General features: G+C 43.9%; 1 protein-coding gene across 4 annotated transcripts in view; it reads left to right on the top strand.

Annotated features, from left to right (window-relative positions):
- SNX13 (sorting nexin 13) overlaps positions 1-18400 on the top strand; it is a 127371-nt gene that overhangs the window by 86821 nt on the left and 22150 nt on the right. For 2 of the 4 annotated variants that reach the window (XM_021000127.2, XM_021000125.2), the window contains exons 16-18: positions 4282-4319; positions 8618-8687; positions 15601-15773. In XM_021000127.2, the coding sequence (XP_020855786.1) occupies positions 4282-4319; positions 8618-8687; positions 15601-15773 (281 nt within the window). The remainder of the gene's footprint in view (positions 1-4281; positions 4320-8617; positions 8688-15600; positions 15774-18400) is intronic. The other 2 variants (XM_078150716.1, XM_078150727.1) reach the window with 2 other exon arrangements.

The following is an 18400-nucleotide window of genomic DNA, read 5'->3' as shown; positions in this document are numbered from 1 at the left end:
CCAGATTTTTTCTCCTGACTTATCGTTCATCAGCAGTATTGTTGGAAATGGATTTTCTTGATCTAAAATTCACTTATTTTTAGAGTGCTTTTGAGTCCCAAATTAACATGACCCCCATTTTCCCAGTGTGAAAACAGCTTTGCCCTCATGCCAAGTGGTGCTGATGTGCTTGAGCTGGCATTTTCTTTGTGCTGTTTGAGGAGAGAATCAGCTTTACTGTCTGGAGAAGGAGGATCTTTATGGGGTAGGGGAACCGCAGTAAGCTTTGGGAAAGGAATCATTCCAGATATGGTTGGTAGTAAATCTACCCTGGTTGGAGTTCACCCTTTATTTAGTGCCCACAAAAGTGTATGGTCCTTGTTGGCTCAGGCTGCTTCTCATCTCCATGGAGGGACACTGAGAAGAGCCTTTCTGTCTGTCTGTCTGTCTGTCTGAGCACACGGCCCTGTGGCTGGCACCTGAAGGTGCTTCAGCAGGACTGATTGATCTTAAACCTTGAGCATCGGCACACTCTCACACACACACACACTCTCTCACACACTCACACACACACATACACACACTCACACTCACACACACGCTCACATACATACATAACTGTAACTGGGGTTTTCTACCTGATGCTCTAGACAACTTTCTTAAGGTTTCTGGTTTGGATTCTTCAGTCTCATGAATGAACCCCGAGCTTGGTCTTGCTAGGTTTCCATATTGCAAGGGGACGAATGAGCAGAGCACCTGCCCAGGGCTCACTGGCTCTAAGCTGGGAGCTGCCCGGCAGCACCTTTGATATTCGTCTTTGTTTTGGTTTTTGTGGTGCTCTTGTCAGGCCATTTCTCAAACAGTGAAATACCCTGCACAGTAGCCCATGTAATCCCACCACTGGTTGTATGGCCATGGGTCCATGTCTGTCTGGGAGAGCAGGACTCACCAGGCAGGGAGATGCACAGGGTACACGGGGCTAGAGAGAAAATGTTGGCTCTGCTGTAGGACATTCGCTTTAAAGGGAACACCCCAAGAATCTCATCGGCCTGGCCCTTCAGGAGGTGGGATAGACCCCTGGAAAGCCGCAGCTACATGATTTCTAAAACATTCTGTTATCGGGGCTTGTCTCTCCTTTATGAGGAGGGAAGAGGATATTCTGTTAATTTGTCTATCCGAGTAGACTTGAATTCTGATTTTGCCTTATCACTGATTTATTCTAAAGCTTTGGGCTTTTAATTGGCAGCTCAAATTCTGCCTTTCCTGGAGTACTTTTCATAAAGTTCTTGAAAAACACAATGTAAGGCTATGTGGAGTAGTGGGGAAACTCCTGGCCCCAGATCCAGGAAGCCTTGAACACCAGTGTCATCTCTGACACAGACTGGCAGATCTCTTCTCTCTGTGCTTGAGAGCGGAGAGGTCTAAGGTGCAGCCTGCAGCTCCCAAGGTTTAGCCTGGACCAGATCAGAATATCATTGGGAAACATTTAATGAAATAAATAAAAATGCAGTAAAACATAGATAATATTAAATTTTAAAACTGTCAGCGTGCATCCACAGGTATCTTTACCTATAGGTCAGTGGCCCCCCATTCCTGCCCCTGCCAGCTGTCTGACGCTTGCCATGGCACAGAAGGGGCCAGTCTGTGTCAGGAAGAGGAGTTTCCTTCTCTGAGCACTTCCTGTACGAGTGAGGTCACGGGTACCCTGTACTTGCACAGTGTAATTCAGAGTAGAGGATGTTTAAAATGCCCTTCCTGAGTTCCTGTGAAATCAAAATTTGAAGCCTTTCACCATTCGTATCTAACATTGGATATATTCGAGAAAATAAAATATTTGATGCCAGTTTTAAGAAAAGCGACTGTTAATTATTAGGAATCCAAGAAAGAATAAACATGATTGTTGGATCCCACAATAATCACAGTAGCTAGTGCTTTAAGGTTTTCAAAGTGTTTTACAAATATTATTTCATTAGATCCTCATAATAACCCTGGGAAATAAGTGCTGTTATTATCCCAGTTTTACAGGTGAGGACACTGAGGTAGGTAAAAGTTAAGTAACTTGGCCAGGGTCCCACAGCTAGTAAATGTCTAGGGCTGCAATTGAACTCAGGTTTTCCTGACTCCAGGCCCAGTACTCTAAGCACTGTGCTACCTTGCTGCCTCTATCTCATGAAGTTTAACCCTCCAGAATGCTTATTTTGATCCCACAATGGCATTTATTGATATATTTTTAGGTTAATATATAATTCTGATTGGAAAGGGGTAAAGCAGTCATATGCGAAATGGGAGTGGAGTTGAACTCTGAGGATGATGGCCAGAGGCGTAGCTGTTTACCCTCCAGCCAGTTGGCCTGCCTCTACCTAATAAAAGTAGTTTATGAGTCAAAGTCAACCACTTTAAACCAGGCATTACTTGAAATACGGAAGCCTATTGGTCATGGGTCTGGTTTCAAGGGAACTGTGACTACTTCTGCCATAGAGGCAGCAGTTGGGCCTTTCCGCCCAGGTCAGGGCCATTTGGGGCTGGCTAATCGAGGGCAGCTTAAGGTGTTTTCAGCTGTATGATTTCATAATTTTTGTCCTACGTTAAGCAGTTGAATGTGGCCCTTTGAAAACTGTGTGTGTCGTAAAAATCACGAAGGTACAAGAGTGTCACTGGTCACGTTGGCCCAAAGTTCTAGTCATTACCTCATCAGTCCATTGGCCTTGGGAGTGGGAGTCTGGCTGCTGGCCATTGCACAGGCTTGGGGGAGACTCTGAACTTTCTTTCTGTTGGCTTCTTTGCAATGGTCATTGTTGTACGCTTTGTAAGCTTATTTTTCAGGAATTTTACACTGGCCTTCCTAGCATCCTTTGTCCCTTGTTTTGCATGTAGATACTTTAAAAGATATGTTAAGCCAGTCTAGAAATCAGTGAGGAGGACAAAAAGCCTTCTGTATGAGAGGTGTGAAGCCCCACCCCCCCTTACATTCTCTGTCTGGACATGTGCCGTGCCCTCTGCCATCTGCTTCAGCTGAGGCGGTGAAATTAGGACTATTTGGGGTAGTCCCCAGTAATGGGGATTTTCCTTTTGGAGCCTCTTCTTTCGTCCTTGGGTCTGTCTGGTTGGAAAAGAGATGACTTGAAAGGGGTTTTGAGCTCCCTAAGTTTTCTTTCCCTTGGTTTCATTGAATTTTAGCTTTTTCTGTTCCTTCTTTCCACATGAAACAAGTCCCTTTTTGGCTTCATCTTGGTGGAGATTTAGCACCTTCTGGATTAACTTTGGACCAGTCTAGACACTGCTTGCATGAACACAAACTGTTTTTATTGTCCTTGGCTCTTATTTCTGGGGTTTGGGTCAGAAGCTTAATTTATACTTCATAGGCTTCTGAAGCAACCTGCAATAACTCTGCCTGCTCTTTTGAAAGTATTTTTTTTTTTAAAAACAAGGAGTCAAAACCACTTGAATCCTGAACTGTACAATTGCTTTGTGTTGGAAGCATTAAATGAACTAAGAAATGAGCTTCTCTGTTATGAGGCCCCAGGTGAAACTTTTTTGCATTGTTTTCACTAACAGAAATATTAGGAAGAGGAAACCATGAGGAGAAAGTCCCGAGGAAATGACCCAACCCCAAAGTTTAGGAGCTGTGGAGACAAGAAGGGGCTAGAGATTTGGGGTCTCTGCTACCTCTCTAGGAGGGAAGGAATCACTCTGATGACCTTTCTGTTTTGTGGAAATAGTGACCTTCCTACCTAAGGGAGAAGAAGAGAAAGGCTGGAGTGGGGAAAGGGATTTTAACTGTTAGGAGGGTGTTCCTCTGCTGGACACTTAGCAGGGCTTTTATGGGGAACGTGGGAATTGTGGGGATCTGGAAGGGCTTCATGTGGGAGGTGCAATCTTTCTGCCTTCTAGATTAGAGACCAGTCCCTGTTCTTGCCCAGTCACGGGGGTTATTGGTCATTTTTCTTAACCTGATGATGCCCCAGTGCCAGAATGTAGCAGCAATAGCCTTCCTTCAGCATGACCTTTCCCTCCTGCCTGCCCTCGACTGAGCCTCCATCACAGTCTGAGCACCGCCCAGACACCCTGCTCTTTGCTCTCTGCACTTGCACACACATTCTCTTTGAAATGTTGGGTCAGGAGGCCTCAGAAACCGAAAGATTTAGAGTTTGAGTGTTTGCCATAAATGCATTTTTCTTTAATATTGTGTCATATTTCAGCTGATGTGAATTTTATGCCTGACACATGAACTTTAGATGAAACCACTGTTTAGAAAGCATTGTCTGCATTCTAATTAGAGGCATATTTTTTTTTTCCCCACAGAATCTTTTAATAGGTCCCCTACAGGGAGCATAAATTTGGTAAGTGTGATGGGTCCTTTAAATATCATAGTAGCCTTAAAAGTTTTAATGAAAGTTTTAGAAAAATATATCATTTTGTTCTATGTGATCAAATGGTCTGCCTCAAATCCTTCTTTATTATATTAAATGATTATTAAATTTTTGAAAAATTTTAGTCTTTGTGAATTACAAATCAAAATGAGTGAGTGAATGAATGAATGAAAGAAAAAGAATTTCGTAAGTGCTTACTCAGTGCCAAATGCTGGGGGTACATATACAAAAAACAAAGTCTCTGCCTTCATAAACCTTAGATTCCAACGTAGGAGACACCAAACAACAGGGAATGGTGCCCAGGAGGGCATTTGATCTGGAGAGTTTAGGGAGAGTGATAGTAAGGCCAGACCTTACCTGGGATCAGTGGCAGAGTTGACTTGATCTTGGTTTATTGTTCCAGAATGACGGGAGGTGGAATGAGAGGAAGGGAAGAGAAAGGTCCTTGAGAGTGGGCAAAGTGGTTTGTGAGGCTAGCAAGGAGATGCTGAAAGAGGCAGTAGTGAAATGAAGCAGGGTGGGAGCTTTTACCATGAGCAGGATCTAATTTTGAATGGATGTCTCTAAAACCTGAGGGCATTGATTTGCTTTGTGTAAAGAATTCCAGTTTCTGTTCTTTTTGAGTGTGTTCTATCAAGCTTTCTCCATTCAGTCAGAGCACCAGACTGGGTGCTGAGGTCAGTGCTCTGCTGGGTGTGAATGCATGAGAATGATTTCCTAGGATTAGAGGATCTTTGATCTAGGGCTGGCAGGGGCCTCAGGGCCCAGCCAGGCCAACCCTTTATGTTAAGAGAGAAGGGACATGGCCATCTCGGCCAGCATCCATCCCCCAACTAGTAAGCATCAGGGTGGGTCTCGAGCCCTGCTCTTCTTTCTGTGTCCAGACTTACTGCTCTTTCACCATGGAAATGGATGCTGAGCTAAATTTGCTTTTGCATTAAAAGTGTTTTTTTTTCCTTTAAGAAAATGAGTTTGCTTTCATTGAAGGTACTTCCTTTCTGTCTCATAAAATATTTTAATCTTTAGTTCTTTTTCATAAGCAGTCATGGCCATTTTTACATGTTCATCTTCAAATGTGAAATCATGACTATTTAACTGCTCTGGGTGGTTTAGGGCTGTATGTAGCAAATGTTAAAGCCCCTCTCTACCAGGAACTAATTTTCTCAATAATACATTTTCTAGAAAAATGGCAGTTGGCAGTCAGTACCTCCTTGGTGTTCCTGCTCACGTTGCAGCCTTGTGTAGATGGTCTTGTCGGCACTGAGTCATTTCAGTAAAGAGACTGGTGCTCACCCTCTCCCTCTGTGCCCATCCTTCCCTTCTTTGGTTTCTGACTCAGCAGAACTAGCTGATATTACCACTTATTTTAGCTTTGTCTTATGCAGAGTTTAAGGTTCTCTCTTGGTGGAGGGGTTGATTTCTGCAACTTGCGTGGTGTTTTTCCTGACTTCTGGTATGTAGCCATCACCCTGATGCTCGTCACACTTCCAACCCTGCTTTTTAAAGGGGAATAACCCCCAATACATAGAAGTGTTTGAGAAGATAGGCAGGAGGCTAAGGAAAGGGTTTCCAAACCCAGAAGAATGTTTTGCACTGCCTCACTTCATCTTCTTTGCTCTTCCAGCTGGTCCTATGGGTGCAGGTGTTGGAGCTTTTTCTGGCTTTGCTCCAAGTCTGAAATAACTTTGTCCTCAAGTGATATAGCTCCTTCCAGACCCCGTTTATGCACAGCCCCACAGTCTACACATGGGAGCAAGGCCTCCGGTGGGGACTAGGCCTTAGGGACTTGGCGTGTTTGTGAGTCTTTTTAGTGGAACAGGCTCATGGCTTTGTGGTCCCTACTCTGGAATTTTAGTAGTTGTATATTCTTGCCCATAATTACAGTTTTCACCTTTGCTTATATATATTACATATGTTTCAAATGGAGAATGGTCCCATATGTCCAACAAAACAGATAAAAATCCCAACATTCCACGGCGTGTTTGTTGACCATTCAACAAAAGGCTGGCTAGCAGTCAATCTCACTGGATCTGAGCATTTGCCTGAGTGAAATTTTCCATTCCAAACTTGAATTTTTAGGTTTTTTGGCATAGTTGTAAAGAGACCTTTTATTTGGCAGCTGGGAATAGGAGAGCCTTCTTGAATTGTTATCTTAGTTGCCTAAAGGCAAAGAGAAAGAGATTTGTTGGGTGGGTCTCCCATCTGCATTGTCTGATTCCATTGTAATCCTACCAGTCATTTTATTGTGGCTTAATTGCAATATCTACAATTTAATGACCAGATATTTGCATGCAAATTTAAAAACCACTTTAAAACTTTCTATTGACATTTTGTTTTTGTATCCCCCAATTTTTTCCTATGGGCCTCCCAAAAGCCTCTTATAACAGAAAATTCTTAAAAAAAAAATAAAAAGAGAAGGGGGGGACAGTCATCAAAAACCCTACTTTTTATCATATTGTTGATTTAAGGAATATATAGAGCTTATGTTTAATATCCAGCATATTGCTTTAACAACTTCTTAGTACCATGGCCTAGGCTGTTAGACGTTATTGCTGAGAGGAAGGATGATCTTCAAGAGACATTTAAAATTTTCCTTTTTCCTTTGCTGGTAATTTATGGGATGGGAAGAGATGTATAGTAAAACATGATGTTAGTTCAGGGGAGGGCATTATTTTCCTTAAAGGTACTGCTTTTTGCATACAGATACTTTTTAAGACAGAAGTTATTTCTATCTTCATTATAGGTCACCTAGTTTGGCTACCTTACATTTATTTTCCATTTTATGCTTCTGAAAACCCTTCTCCCAATATCATAGTTCTGAAAGAGTGTTATGCCCATTTATAGATAGAGAAACTGAGACTTCTTCAGCATCACACAGGGAATCAGTTGTGTGACTTGAGCTAGTGCTAGGTCTTTGAACCCTAAGACTGTCTATTCTTTTCTCTTACTCCAGGAGTTCTTAGTAAGAGTCATGTAAAATTATTACATTTGGCTTTATAATAATCAGCCTTCATTAGATGTGTTTTTGCAAAAGATGCTTGTCTCAGAGTCACAGGGCCATTTTGTTTTTAACCCATGCTCTTAAGCTTGCCCAGGCCTGCATGTCAGGGACTAGAAGTCTCTCTCCTTCCAGTGATGCTGACAGTGCCATGTTAAATTTCTGACATGCTTTCACACTTTGGAGATTGAAAGTGGCCAAAATTGTGACTGTTTGTGTAATTTCTGCCAATACCTCTTTGTTTCTTCTCTGAATAAATAACCTCCAAAGCAGGTGGGGGAATTACTATTGCATTTTTAAAAATTGCCATTCTTTTCTCAAATTCTGTTCTCAAATTTTTCTCTGTCAAAAATCTTAATGAGAATTTCCCCGTTAAAGAGAATTTTATAGCTATTTCCATATTACAAACATAAGGCTATGCCCATTCGCAGGTCCTCTCTTTTTTTTCCCCTCACCTCTTCATTTTGAAGATTTTCTCATAATGTGTGGGACAGAGTTGAGAGGCAGTGTGCTCAGCTGTCCAGAGCCTGGAAGAAAGAGTTTGTAAGAATGTTAGAGCTCTGTCACCGGGAAGGTTCTGTGGCCTCGCAGGCCTGAAATGCTCTCCTCCTTTTCTCTTCTTCTTGGCCTCCCCAGCTTCTTTCATGGCATCTTCTGCAGCTCCTCCGAATTCCCTACCTTTCCTAGCCTAGAGAACTTCAGCTTAGACTCTATATGGAGCTTGTCTGCACATAGTTGTTTGCATGTTGTCTCTCCCATTCTGCTCCCTGAGGGCAGAGACTGTCTTCCCTTTGCTTGTATCCCCAACACTTAGCACGGTCCCTCTGGTGCATAGTAGGCACTTTATGAATGTCTGTTGACTGATTTTCCCTTCCCTTCTGAGGTACAGTATCAGAAATCTGCTAGCAAGGTGCTTCAGGTACCAGCATAGACATATTCAGAAGACAAGTAATTGGCAGGTGAGATGTTAGTGGGGACGTGAAGGAAGCCAGGAAGGCGGGGAGGCAGAGCTGAGGAGGAAGAGTGTTGCAGGGGTGGGGACAGTATTTTTATTTAGGCAGAATGCACATCATTAAAACCTATTGTAACTTTTCATGATTATTTTTCCATTTCTTTGAAATCAATGGACCAAAACACTGTTTTAAAAACAACTTATTTTCATTATAAAACTCATAAAGTACTTCAGTGTAATTGTAGCTATTAAACATGGACAGACATAGAGTTCCTGAGTTACACTTCTCAAATTAATTTTAAATTTCTTTTTCTGCAGTCTTTAGACGATCTTTCAAGTGTGTCTTCTGATGACTCGGTACAACTCCATGCTTACATTTCTGATACCGGTAAGAGCTTCTGTATTAGAAATGCCCTTCCCTCCTTCTTTCTCTTTTCCTTGGTATTTTGTATTGATTTTTAAATGATGCTGATTCATTATTCAGAGAATTATACACATACTCATTCTTTTCTTTCCCAAGCCATCAAATGTCTAGCCTTTTGTGTTCAGTATTGTTTTTGAAAGTTCTGCTTAATTCTGCACTCTGTCTTTTGAGAATATTATGCCTAGAAGGTGTGGGCACTTTCCTCAGCTTTCCAAACCTGTTTTTTCAGCATTTGAAGATTAAGTATTCAGACCATGCAGGATGTCCCATTTTTTACCGGTAGAACAAAATGCCATCTCATTTTTCTTCTCCTACCCTTAGTCCAGCAGGCTGTGCATGCATACTTTGAGAGGTCCCAGTCTAGATTGGAGATAAAGGGACCCCTTGTGCGCAGTGGATTGAGGCACTGGTGGGGAGAAGTGGGCATCTCTGCTGGTCAGGGGAGCCAGAGAGGCATGGGAGAGACCGGCAGAGCTATTCTTTGTTTCTTCCAGAGGCATGGGAGAGACCGGCAGAGCTATTCTTTGTTTCTTCCCTCGGCTTTCTAGAACAGCCATATTTTTCACATCACTTTGTGAGATCAAAAAATTTCTGTTCACGTTTTCTCTGAGGCTGTCACTTTAAAAAACATTTGCATGGCATGGCTTTTCCCTCCCAGGCCCTTGAAAGCTTGAAGGGACCTTAAGGAGATCACTCAACCCTTTCATTTCAAGATGAGCAAGCAGAGTCTGAGAAACAGGGTTACACGTGATCCGTGATTCAGGCTTTTGTTCCTTCATGAATGAGTGAAAAAACGTTAAGTGCTCGTTCTGTCCAAAGCCTTGTGCTCGGTGCTGGGGGTGCAGAGGGAGACATGCCCCCAGTGGTGCCTTGTGCATCTGGGGTAGCTGCAGCTACAGGTCACAAGGGAAGGGTCCCAGGGCCCTAGGCGACAGTAGCGCAGAGGTCATGCAGCCTCCTGAATGGCATCCCCACTTGTTTCTGCTGTGGAGCCATTTGACAGACCCAAGGACTTTGGGGCCAAGAAGGTCCTTTTTGGGTCTTCATTCACTGCCTTTGTGGAGGAGGCCCTGGGGCATCGGCACCTGCAAAAGCAGAGGCTGGGCTTCGCCTCCTGCGGCACGGTCAGGCCCTGTTTGGGCAGCTGAGCTAGAAGGAGGTAGCTCAGACTCAGGGAAGCCACACACTGTGCCCATCATGGCTTTCATGTGCTCAGCCCCCCTCCTCCGCGGTCTGTTCACGAGATTGTACTTTGACAGCCTCTTGACTCAGGGTCACTAACGCTGTCCTTATTGCTCAGTTAAGTGGCCAACTTTTAGTCCTTTCTGTCTTTTACCTTTTGGTAGTACTGGTGATACCATTGTCTCAATAGCAGTTTGCCCAGTGCCTGGCACGTAGTAGGTGCTTAATACATCTTTATTGACTGTTGCGCATCCTTTGGTCGCTCTGAGGTGAGCTCATGTCCAGGTTCTTCTCCTTCTCTTACAATCATCCTTCCTCTAGGATCTGAGATGAATCAGGAGCAGGCTCCGAGACTCGGGCCTTCACTTGGCCTTTCTGTCTCTTTGAGAATCTCAGTCAATCTCCTGCTTCGGGAATCTGGGCCCACAGAGGATTTCCAGCTCCGCAGTCCAGCCATGGCATTGTGCTCCAAGCCCACGGCTCCAGCTGCTTCTCCTTTTTAAAAATTTAAAATTTTTTTTTATTTTTAGGCAATTGGAGTTAAGTGACTTGCCCAGGTCACACAGCTAGTAAGTGTCAGGTGTTTGATCTGAGGCCGGATTTGAACTCAGGTACTCCTGACTTCTGGGCCGGTGCTCTATCCACTGCGCCACCTAGCTGCCTCCAACCAGCTGCTTCTCCTTTCTCAGATTTGCTACCCCCCTCAATTGGATACTTTCTCCCTGACTGTCTGGAATTTCTTTCAGGAACCATCGTTTTTTTGTAGTCCTTCGAGCCTTAGTGTTAACTTTTGCTGGCTTTGACGCCTGTCCTGTTTTCACTCCCTGAATCTTGTCATGGAGCCAAAGGTGTTCCTTTGAACTGGTGGCCTTCCCTTCCCTCCGCTTCTCATTGCTCACACCTCACTCCTCATTGCCTCCTTTCTGGACTTCTGCAATAGTGATGTAATTAATTTCCTTCCCTCACACATGCCAGGGGACTTATGGCATTCTGACCATGTCCGGGCTGTACTTGAGAACCCCTGGTGTTTACCTGTTGTTTGTGAGACAACGTCTAAATAGTGAAAGAACTGCAGTCTGCGGGAGGAGCACCCCTCGCTGCGGGACGGCCGCTCAGATCACTGTGCAAAAAGAAGAGACCTTCCGTGCTCTTCCCCGCTGGTCCCAGGCTCCCTTTACAGCTTCTGTTTCTAACACCAACTGTCTCCTTGGGGCGATTCATGCTCCCCTTAGCAGATGACCTGTTTGCTGCTTTCCTCATTCCTCTACAATGGGAGCTTCGAGGCTCAGCTGAAGTGCCCCCAGGCCCAGACTGGCCCAGACTTGCTCAGAACGCCCATAACACAGGGTCGCTGTTAATTCTCCAGCGCTGCGTTCCCATGCCTGGCTGTCGCCTTTGCCCAACTCAGTGTAAACCTTTTGGAGCCAGGTCAGTGATCTGCCATGCTGCTGCCCTGCTGTACGCGTTGTTTGTCCTACTCAGTAAATACGCATTAAGTGAAGAAAGATGCCTGTTGAAGACGGTTCGAGTTTTCTCTTCAGATCAGTCCTCATCTAATAAAGATGAATTTCTTACCAGCTTCTCTATTCTAGTGTAGGCTAATGTTCTCTTATCTATGTTGTGACAATTTTAACTGATTGTCATTCTCTGTGACAATCTGTGCCAGCCTTATCCTCTGCTTGCTAAATAATTTAAAGTCCTGAAGCCCGAATATTGTTTTCCAAATTTCTATACAGATATAATCCAGATATCAGAATGTTAGGTAAGGTCACTCTCGAACCTTAGGTCAGGTTTCCTTTGGTGGAAAGTTCAGTTGCATGTGATCTTCTAATGAGATGAAGACGTTTCTGGAAACATGTTTTCCTAGTGTTCTCCCTAAGTTCATTTCACAAATTGTTCTTTAATTGCAAAGTGATTTTCTTTTTCATTAATATTGTGGAATTTTTCTGCATTTGTTGATCAGTGGAATACTCCCAATTTTGTCATTCTGTTGTCTTGTGCGGAGTTTTGTTTTAGGGGTATGTTCTCCGGAACTTCTGATGTTTTCCACGATTGGTGGATGGTAAGCCATTGGCATAGCACATGAGGAGGCTGGGCACGAGTTCAAGTGCTGCCTCAGTGACCCTGGGCAAGTCACTTTACCTCTGTGTGCCTCAGTTTCCCCACACACAAAGTTTGGGTAATAATAGCACTTCCTCCCCAGGGTGGCTGCGAGGGTCAGATGAGCTTTGACATTACTGTATGGAGGGGGCCTTGAAGTCAGGAGTACCTGAATTCAGATCTGGCCTCAGACCAAACACTTGACACTTACTAGTGTGTGATCCTGGGCAAGTCACTTAACCCTAATTGCCTAAAAACAAAAAACAAACAAAAAAGACATTACTGTATGGACAAGATAAAGTCCCGGAGTGTGTCTGGCTGTGACTGAAATGGGACCCAGGTAGCCTGGTGCTGCTCACCCCGGCGTGGCCGCGGTAGTGGACGCACACAGGCCACCTTGCGGGACAGTGGAGGACCCAGCGACGTGCCGGCACATGTGTGAGGGGAGCGAGCATCTTCTGGCCACGACAGATGATGCCAGGATGGGGGCAGATCAGACCTGGGCAGCCGCAGAGTCTCATCTCCTGGCCCAGGTGATAGAAGGGAAACCAGAAGTGGGTGTGAGCCCGAGCTTTAACTGTGTGGAGATGGACTGGCCTTGGATTGATCAGAGTTTCCTTCATTCTCATGACTTCTTTTTCTGTATTTCTGTGATGAGAAAATTGGAACAAAGCAGAATTTGCAGATCTAAAATGTATCAGTTAATCAGAAGCTAAAATCTTCAGTGAGAAACTACTCTTGATCTTTTTTCTTTCCTTAGCTGCTGACTGTACCACGCTTCCTAACCCCCAAGTAGAGTCTGACTGTACCGTGGATTCTGGGTGGCCATTGCTGCAGTTACAGAGGCCTTAGTTGTTATGAAGAAACTTTAAGAGGGATGAAAGGATGGACCTGCTCAGACAAACAGACATTTTAAATAGATGGGGCCTGACAGGATTGTTTGTTTTTTGTGACACTCTGTGCTTTGGGCCTGGTACCGAACGCTGAAGAGCCACAGCGTAGAGGACAGAGGGCGTGAGGCGTAGAGCACAAGGGGCTCTTACCGGGTCTCCCAGGTGTGTTTGTTAGGGCTCTGTTCTTTCCTCCAGCCGAGAGCCCCTTTGGTCTGTTGGTAGCAGCCATCATCACTTTTAGGGAACATTTTGCGGTCATCACATTTTCTGCTAGGTAGTTACTGAAAGTATTATTGTCTATTCCCATGTTACAGATGAGGAAACTGAGGCCCTGAGTAACTCCAGTGGTCATATCAATGAGCACAGCTGATAAGTGTAGAGTTTATTGTATTTTTCCTTAATTTGAGCATTTTTCTTTACATCCTCTCACCTGCCCTCTCATCCCCCAGATACTCCACCCCCCCCAAAAAAAAAGTTTGGAATAGAATTCCAAAGTTTCAGACCTTTGATTAGTCATTAAGAGGAGGCAGTTTGGTATTTTAGGAGGAACATGGAATTCGGCATTAGGACGTGTTCCCATGTGGCCTTGAGCGTGTCACATAAGGCCTCAACTTCTTTTATATAAAAGGAAGGGGTTGGGCTAGATTCTCTCTGAGGTCCCTTCCAGCTGTGAACGCCGTGGTGACCGTTTGACACAAAGTCTGTAATGAATAATGTTCTTGTCTATTCAGATCACGTTGCCACATCAGGCACCCGTTTAACGTGGTTAGTTTGGGTGCATTTCCTTCTTTGCTTTTTGGAACCCTTGGGGTTTTGCTCTGTGACTGAAGCAATGCTCCCTGCTTTATTTCAGATAAAGTTGTCAGATTATTTGGTGTGAGTGTTGATGTTTCATGTTCAGATTATTCAAGTGGCTGACAAGTGTCACCACATTCAGTTCTCTTAGTTATAAAAACCGATTCAGAGCTCAGTGTACAAATCCAGGACCACGTGACTACTTTGGCTTTTCCAAATGACACATACTCTTGCGGTCCCTTCATGCTGATGCTTCGGTCCTGCTGTTTCCTGAGGCTGGGACTCACATTGAGTTTATGCAGTTCTGTACCAGATGGGTTTCGTCCACCTTACAATTTATAACCAATTTAATAAGCTTCCTGATAACACTTTATATGTGACCAAGTAACATATAATGTTTCTAAGTGTCCCTTTACCTTTTCTACTTGAAAAAAAAATGCAGTCCTGTCTCTTCCTTTTATAATTTTCTTTAGAGTCTCACTCCCTTTTCCTTACCTGTTGATTTCTGTCACAAAACATCTGGCCCTTGATAGCAAGCAGATTTTGAAATTTATCCCACCAGACTTCTCCCCTGCCCCATTGTTCCCATCCCAGGTCTTGCTATAGGAAATCCTGTTTCACAAAACAAGTGATAGGGGGCAGCTAGGTGGCACAGTGGATAGAGCACCAGCCCTAAAATCAGGAGGACCTGAGTTCAAATCCAGCCTCAGACCAAACACTTGACACTTACTAGCTGTGTGACCCTGGGCAAGTCACTTAACCCCATTTGCCTAAAACAAAAAAAAAACAAGTGATAGATGAAATGTGACTTTTCTTGATGGAAAACTTAAAATTATTTAATGTTTTGAAAAATTTAGGATTAGGGTTTAAGATTAAGGGTTGCTAAAAGTTAGAATTATAGCCTCATGTGCTGGAAACCATTTTTATAAGAATTGTTTGACCTTTCTTTAAACTGAGGTGTATAATCATAATAAGAAAAAGCCTTATATTTGAATATAAAGGGTGTGCTATTTAGGTGAAATTTATTGAGAGTGTTTTGGTCACCATAGTCCCTATTTAGTTGTGAAGAGCACAGGTGCTGATGAGCGACATGACTTCATGGGCTGTCCTCCCCCATGGGGGGTGAGATTGTATCAGCTAAATGCAAAGCGTTGTCTTCACCTACTCAGGGTCGTTGTATATCTATAACATTTATAAGTGACAGAATTTTCCAATTTGAAATGTCTTGTGTGCCCAGCACTATGATGAGAATGCAAGTGTGTAGGGAGGCACCCTTAGATAAATAGTTACTCTTAGCCATCATTTAACAGGGTTACTGAAAAAAAAAAAACACACTCAGCCCCGACGACCTACCTGCGCCTCGACGCGCCCCTCCTCTCCAACCCCCCGCCCCGAGCAGGGGCTGCTTCCTCCTGTAGGGTAGGGCAGCGGTCCACCCTGTTGAGTTCCACAGTCATCTGTTGAGGCCGCCTGGTGTTCAGGGATATCCGCAGCATTTTCAGAGGGTTGGGTAGAGCATTTTACGTCTTTGGTTGTCCTCCTTTTGGCTGAAGAGATTGTGTTTGAAAAGCAGTTGGCCGAGCATCTGAGATCCCTTGCGCTAGTGAGTGTAGGACCCCGGAACTTCACAATGATGACGTTTCCTCGGGGTCTCTTAAGGCCATTTCAGTCAGAATCGTGAGCTGGCCGGACGGGCTCCCGGGTCAGCCCTCCTCCTGCAGACAGTAGCCATCGGATGGTAGTTGCTGTCCCGTGAGGAGGTTTGGGCATTCTTTTGATCCTTCACTGACTTCCGTTTGTGTCTCAGTCTCTCATTTCAGACTCTTCCTCATTTCATGTTGTCTTTTTTTGTCCTTTCGTTTTCCTCTTTCGTGTGTTTTGTTTCTCCTTTTGTTCTAAATGACTAGTCTGTGCTGACTGTGACCCCTATGCTGTGGCAGGCGTGTGTAATGACCATGGCAAGACGTACGCCTTGTACGCCATCACTGTGCACCGGCGCGGCCCCAACAGTGACGAGATCTGGAAGACCTATCGCCGTTACAGCGACTTCCATGACTTCCACATGCGGATCACGGAGCAGGTACGGAGTCGTGTTTGTGTGTCTGTTTATTATTCTTGACGGCAGTGAGTACTGGTTCCTTGGGAGCGAGTGTCCGTGTGTGTGTGTGTGTGTGTGTGTGTGTGTGTGTGTGCGTGCATGTGCTGGAGGACAGTGGTGGCCAAAGTGGATGCCACCCATGTGACCAGGCCGGTCAGCCTCTCAGGCCTTGTCTTCTCCATCTCTGAGTGAGGGGTTTGCATGGCCCTGTCTCTGAGGTCGTTGTCTGAGAGCCTCTGAGCAAGCCCTTTTAACTCTCAGAGCACTCAGCCTCAAATGATCTAGGTCTCTGCATTTTTAACAAGGAACTTTTTAATGATAATTAACAGACAGGCTGGTATCATACATGTGTCAATTAGAAAAAAATTCCCAGAATTTGGTTCCACATGCCTTTTAGATTATCTGTACAAACCAGTAACATTCAAATGTTATGGGAATACTTTCATTTGGCAATTTAAACATTCTATTATTTCTAAATACGAGCAACTCAAGCTGGCAGCAGACTCGTTTAGACCCTCATTTGATACTCCCCACGTAGAAATGTCATTTCTTTGCACCCAGCACTAAATAATTGCTGTGAAATTGATATAGGGTAATAAGCTTTTGAATTGGCTTTGTACAAACTAGTTCAGTTGTTTAGCCATTGTCTTTCCCTCCATAGAGCGGTCTGCAGAAGTCTGGTCAGCAGAAGGGATTGAGTTTACTTGTTGAATTGGTCACAGAGCTGAAGAAATAAAAACTGAGCTTGAGAAAGGAGGAATTCAGTTGAAGTACAGGACCTGTGTGGTCAAAGGCTTAGCCAGCTGCTGACTGTGCTTGATACTCTTAGACAGCCTACCTTTGATTGCCTGCCCTGCACTCACATGCTCTTAACCCCCATGAAATAATAGAAGGAAAAATGTCAGAACCTGTGATCTTGCCAGGGGTACAAAGTAGAACCTGTTGACATAAGTGTTAGCTTCCTAGAGCTCTGACGGCAGCAAAATCCCTTTGAAGGTACCACAGTTGGATGGAGTTACTTGGCTACATAAAAACTTTCATTTTAAAAGTATGTGAACTATATAGTGTGCGAATCAGGGAGAAGTTATTGACTATGTATGGAAGTAGCAGATGAAAAGTTTTATCAATAAACTAAAAGAGTTATTTGAAAGAGCGAATTTAGTCAAATTTAGCCTGGATTGTACAAACTTAGCATAAGTTGCTTGTGATATGTGTATTATGAGTGTAGCAACATGAGAACTTGAGATTGGGGGGATGTTAGCAGCCACCCAGTCCAGTCCAGTCCCTGCTCAAGAGCATTGCTCACGGTGAAGTACCTGACAGGCGATTGTGTAGCCTCTGTGGGAAGACCTCCAAGGAAAGGGAACCGGCCAATTCCACAGAATTGGCCAATTCTGCAGACGTGGCGGCCATTCCACGTTTCAGTAGCCCAAGCCCTAGGGAACTTTGTTCTGGCATCACGTCTACAGTTGATACTGATTCTGGCCTCTGGGGCTTAGCAGACGTCTCTGCCCTCTCCCCTGACAGCCTTTCAAATTACTTTGAAGACAGCTCTCAGTGCCCCCAAATCTTTATTTCTACTTGCCTATCCCTGGTCCTTCTGGGATGTGGATTTGGGCCCCTTGCTGTGTCCCTGTGGCCTTCCTGAATGAACACAAGCCTCTAGGCATGCTCTGACCAGGCAGAGTACAGCAGGACTTTCGTCTTGTCATTCCTGGAAGTTTTGCCCCTTTTAAAAAGTAGCTGGGATGCCACTGGCTTTTTGGGCAGCCTCTCCACACTGCCTGCTCCATGAAGTATGCTGCCCTCATCTTGTTTAGGTGAGGTGGAGCTTCTGAACCTAAGTGTAAAAAAGACCACTGTGTAAGTATTCCCATTGCAGTTCACCTAGGAATGGTGTCTGTCAAGATCACTGGGGTCCTGGCAAATATGGTGACTGTTTGGGGGTTTTTTATGGTAGAATTTGAGATTTCATTAAAGCAACTTGGGGAGGCATATGAATTGAGTCCGCATCGAAACAGTGAAAGTCTCTTAGAAAAATGTCTTCATAGAAATGTTTTCCTTCATTGTTCAACTGGGCATGACTTGACTTCTTTATATTTTCACTGTTGAGAGGTCGAGTCTTTGAGAGGCCTAAGGAAGGACACAAATAGACTTAGGCCTTGTGAAATATTAATGGGTTTCTGTTTCTTCTTAAATGAAATTATTGTTGCATGGCATGCATATTTATAACTGAATGGAGAATCTTAGAAAACCAGCTAGTCAGTATTTCACAAATATTAAGGATTTATCATTTTCATTTGAGTACTCTACATTTGCATTATTTTGATAAAGCCTCTTATTTTCTAAGCATAAACTGCTGGATTACAAACGTTTATCCGTGTAATTACATCTCCACATGTAGTTCATTTTTAAGGTTCATTTTTATGTGTGGTGATTCTTCATGGAGTCCCCAAGTATGTCTGAGATTCAAGACAACTACATTAGAGAAAACTATTAATAATATTACTTTCGGGTTTTGAGATAAAAAAATACTATTAAAATCTAGGTTGTTTCTCTTTAAGAAGTGATATTTTACTATCAGTGTTATAGCTGTTCCTTTAAAGTGT

The sequence above is a fragment of the Phascolarctos cinereus genome, unplaced genomic scaffold (genome assembly GCF_003287225.1).
Source record: "Phascolarctos cinereus isolate Bilbo 61053 unplaced genomic scaffold, phaCin_HiC Scaffold_1;HRSCAF=81, whole genome shotgun sequence".
Taxonomy (NCBI): domain Eukaryota; kingdom Metazoa; phylum Chordata; class Mammalia; order Diprotodontia; family Phascolarctidae; genus Phascolarctos; species Phascolarctos cinereus.
This window is presented reverse-complemented; position numbering and strand designations above follow the sequence as displayed.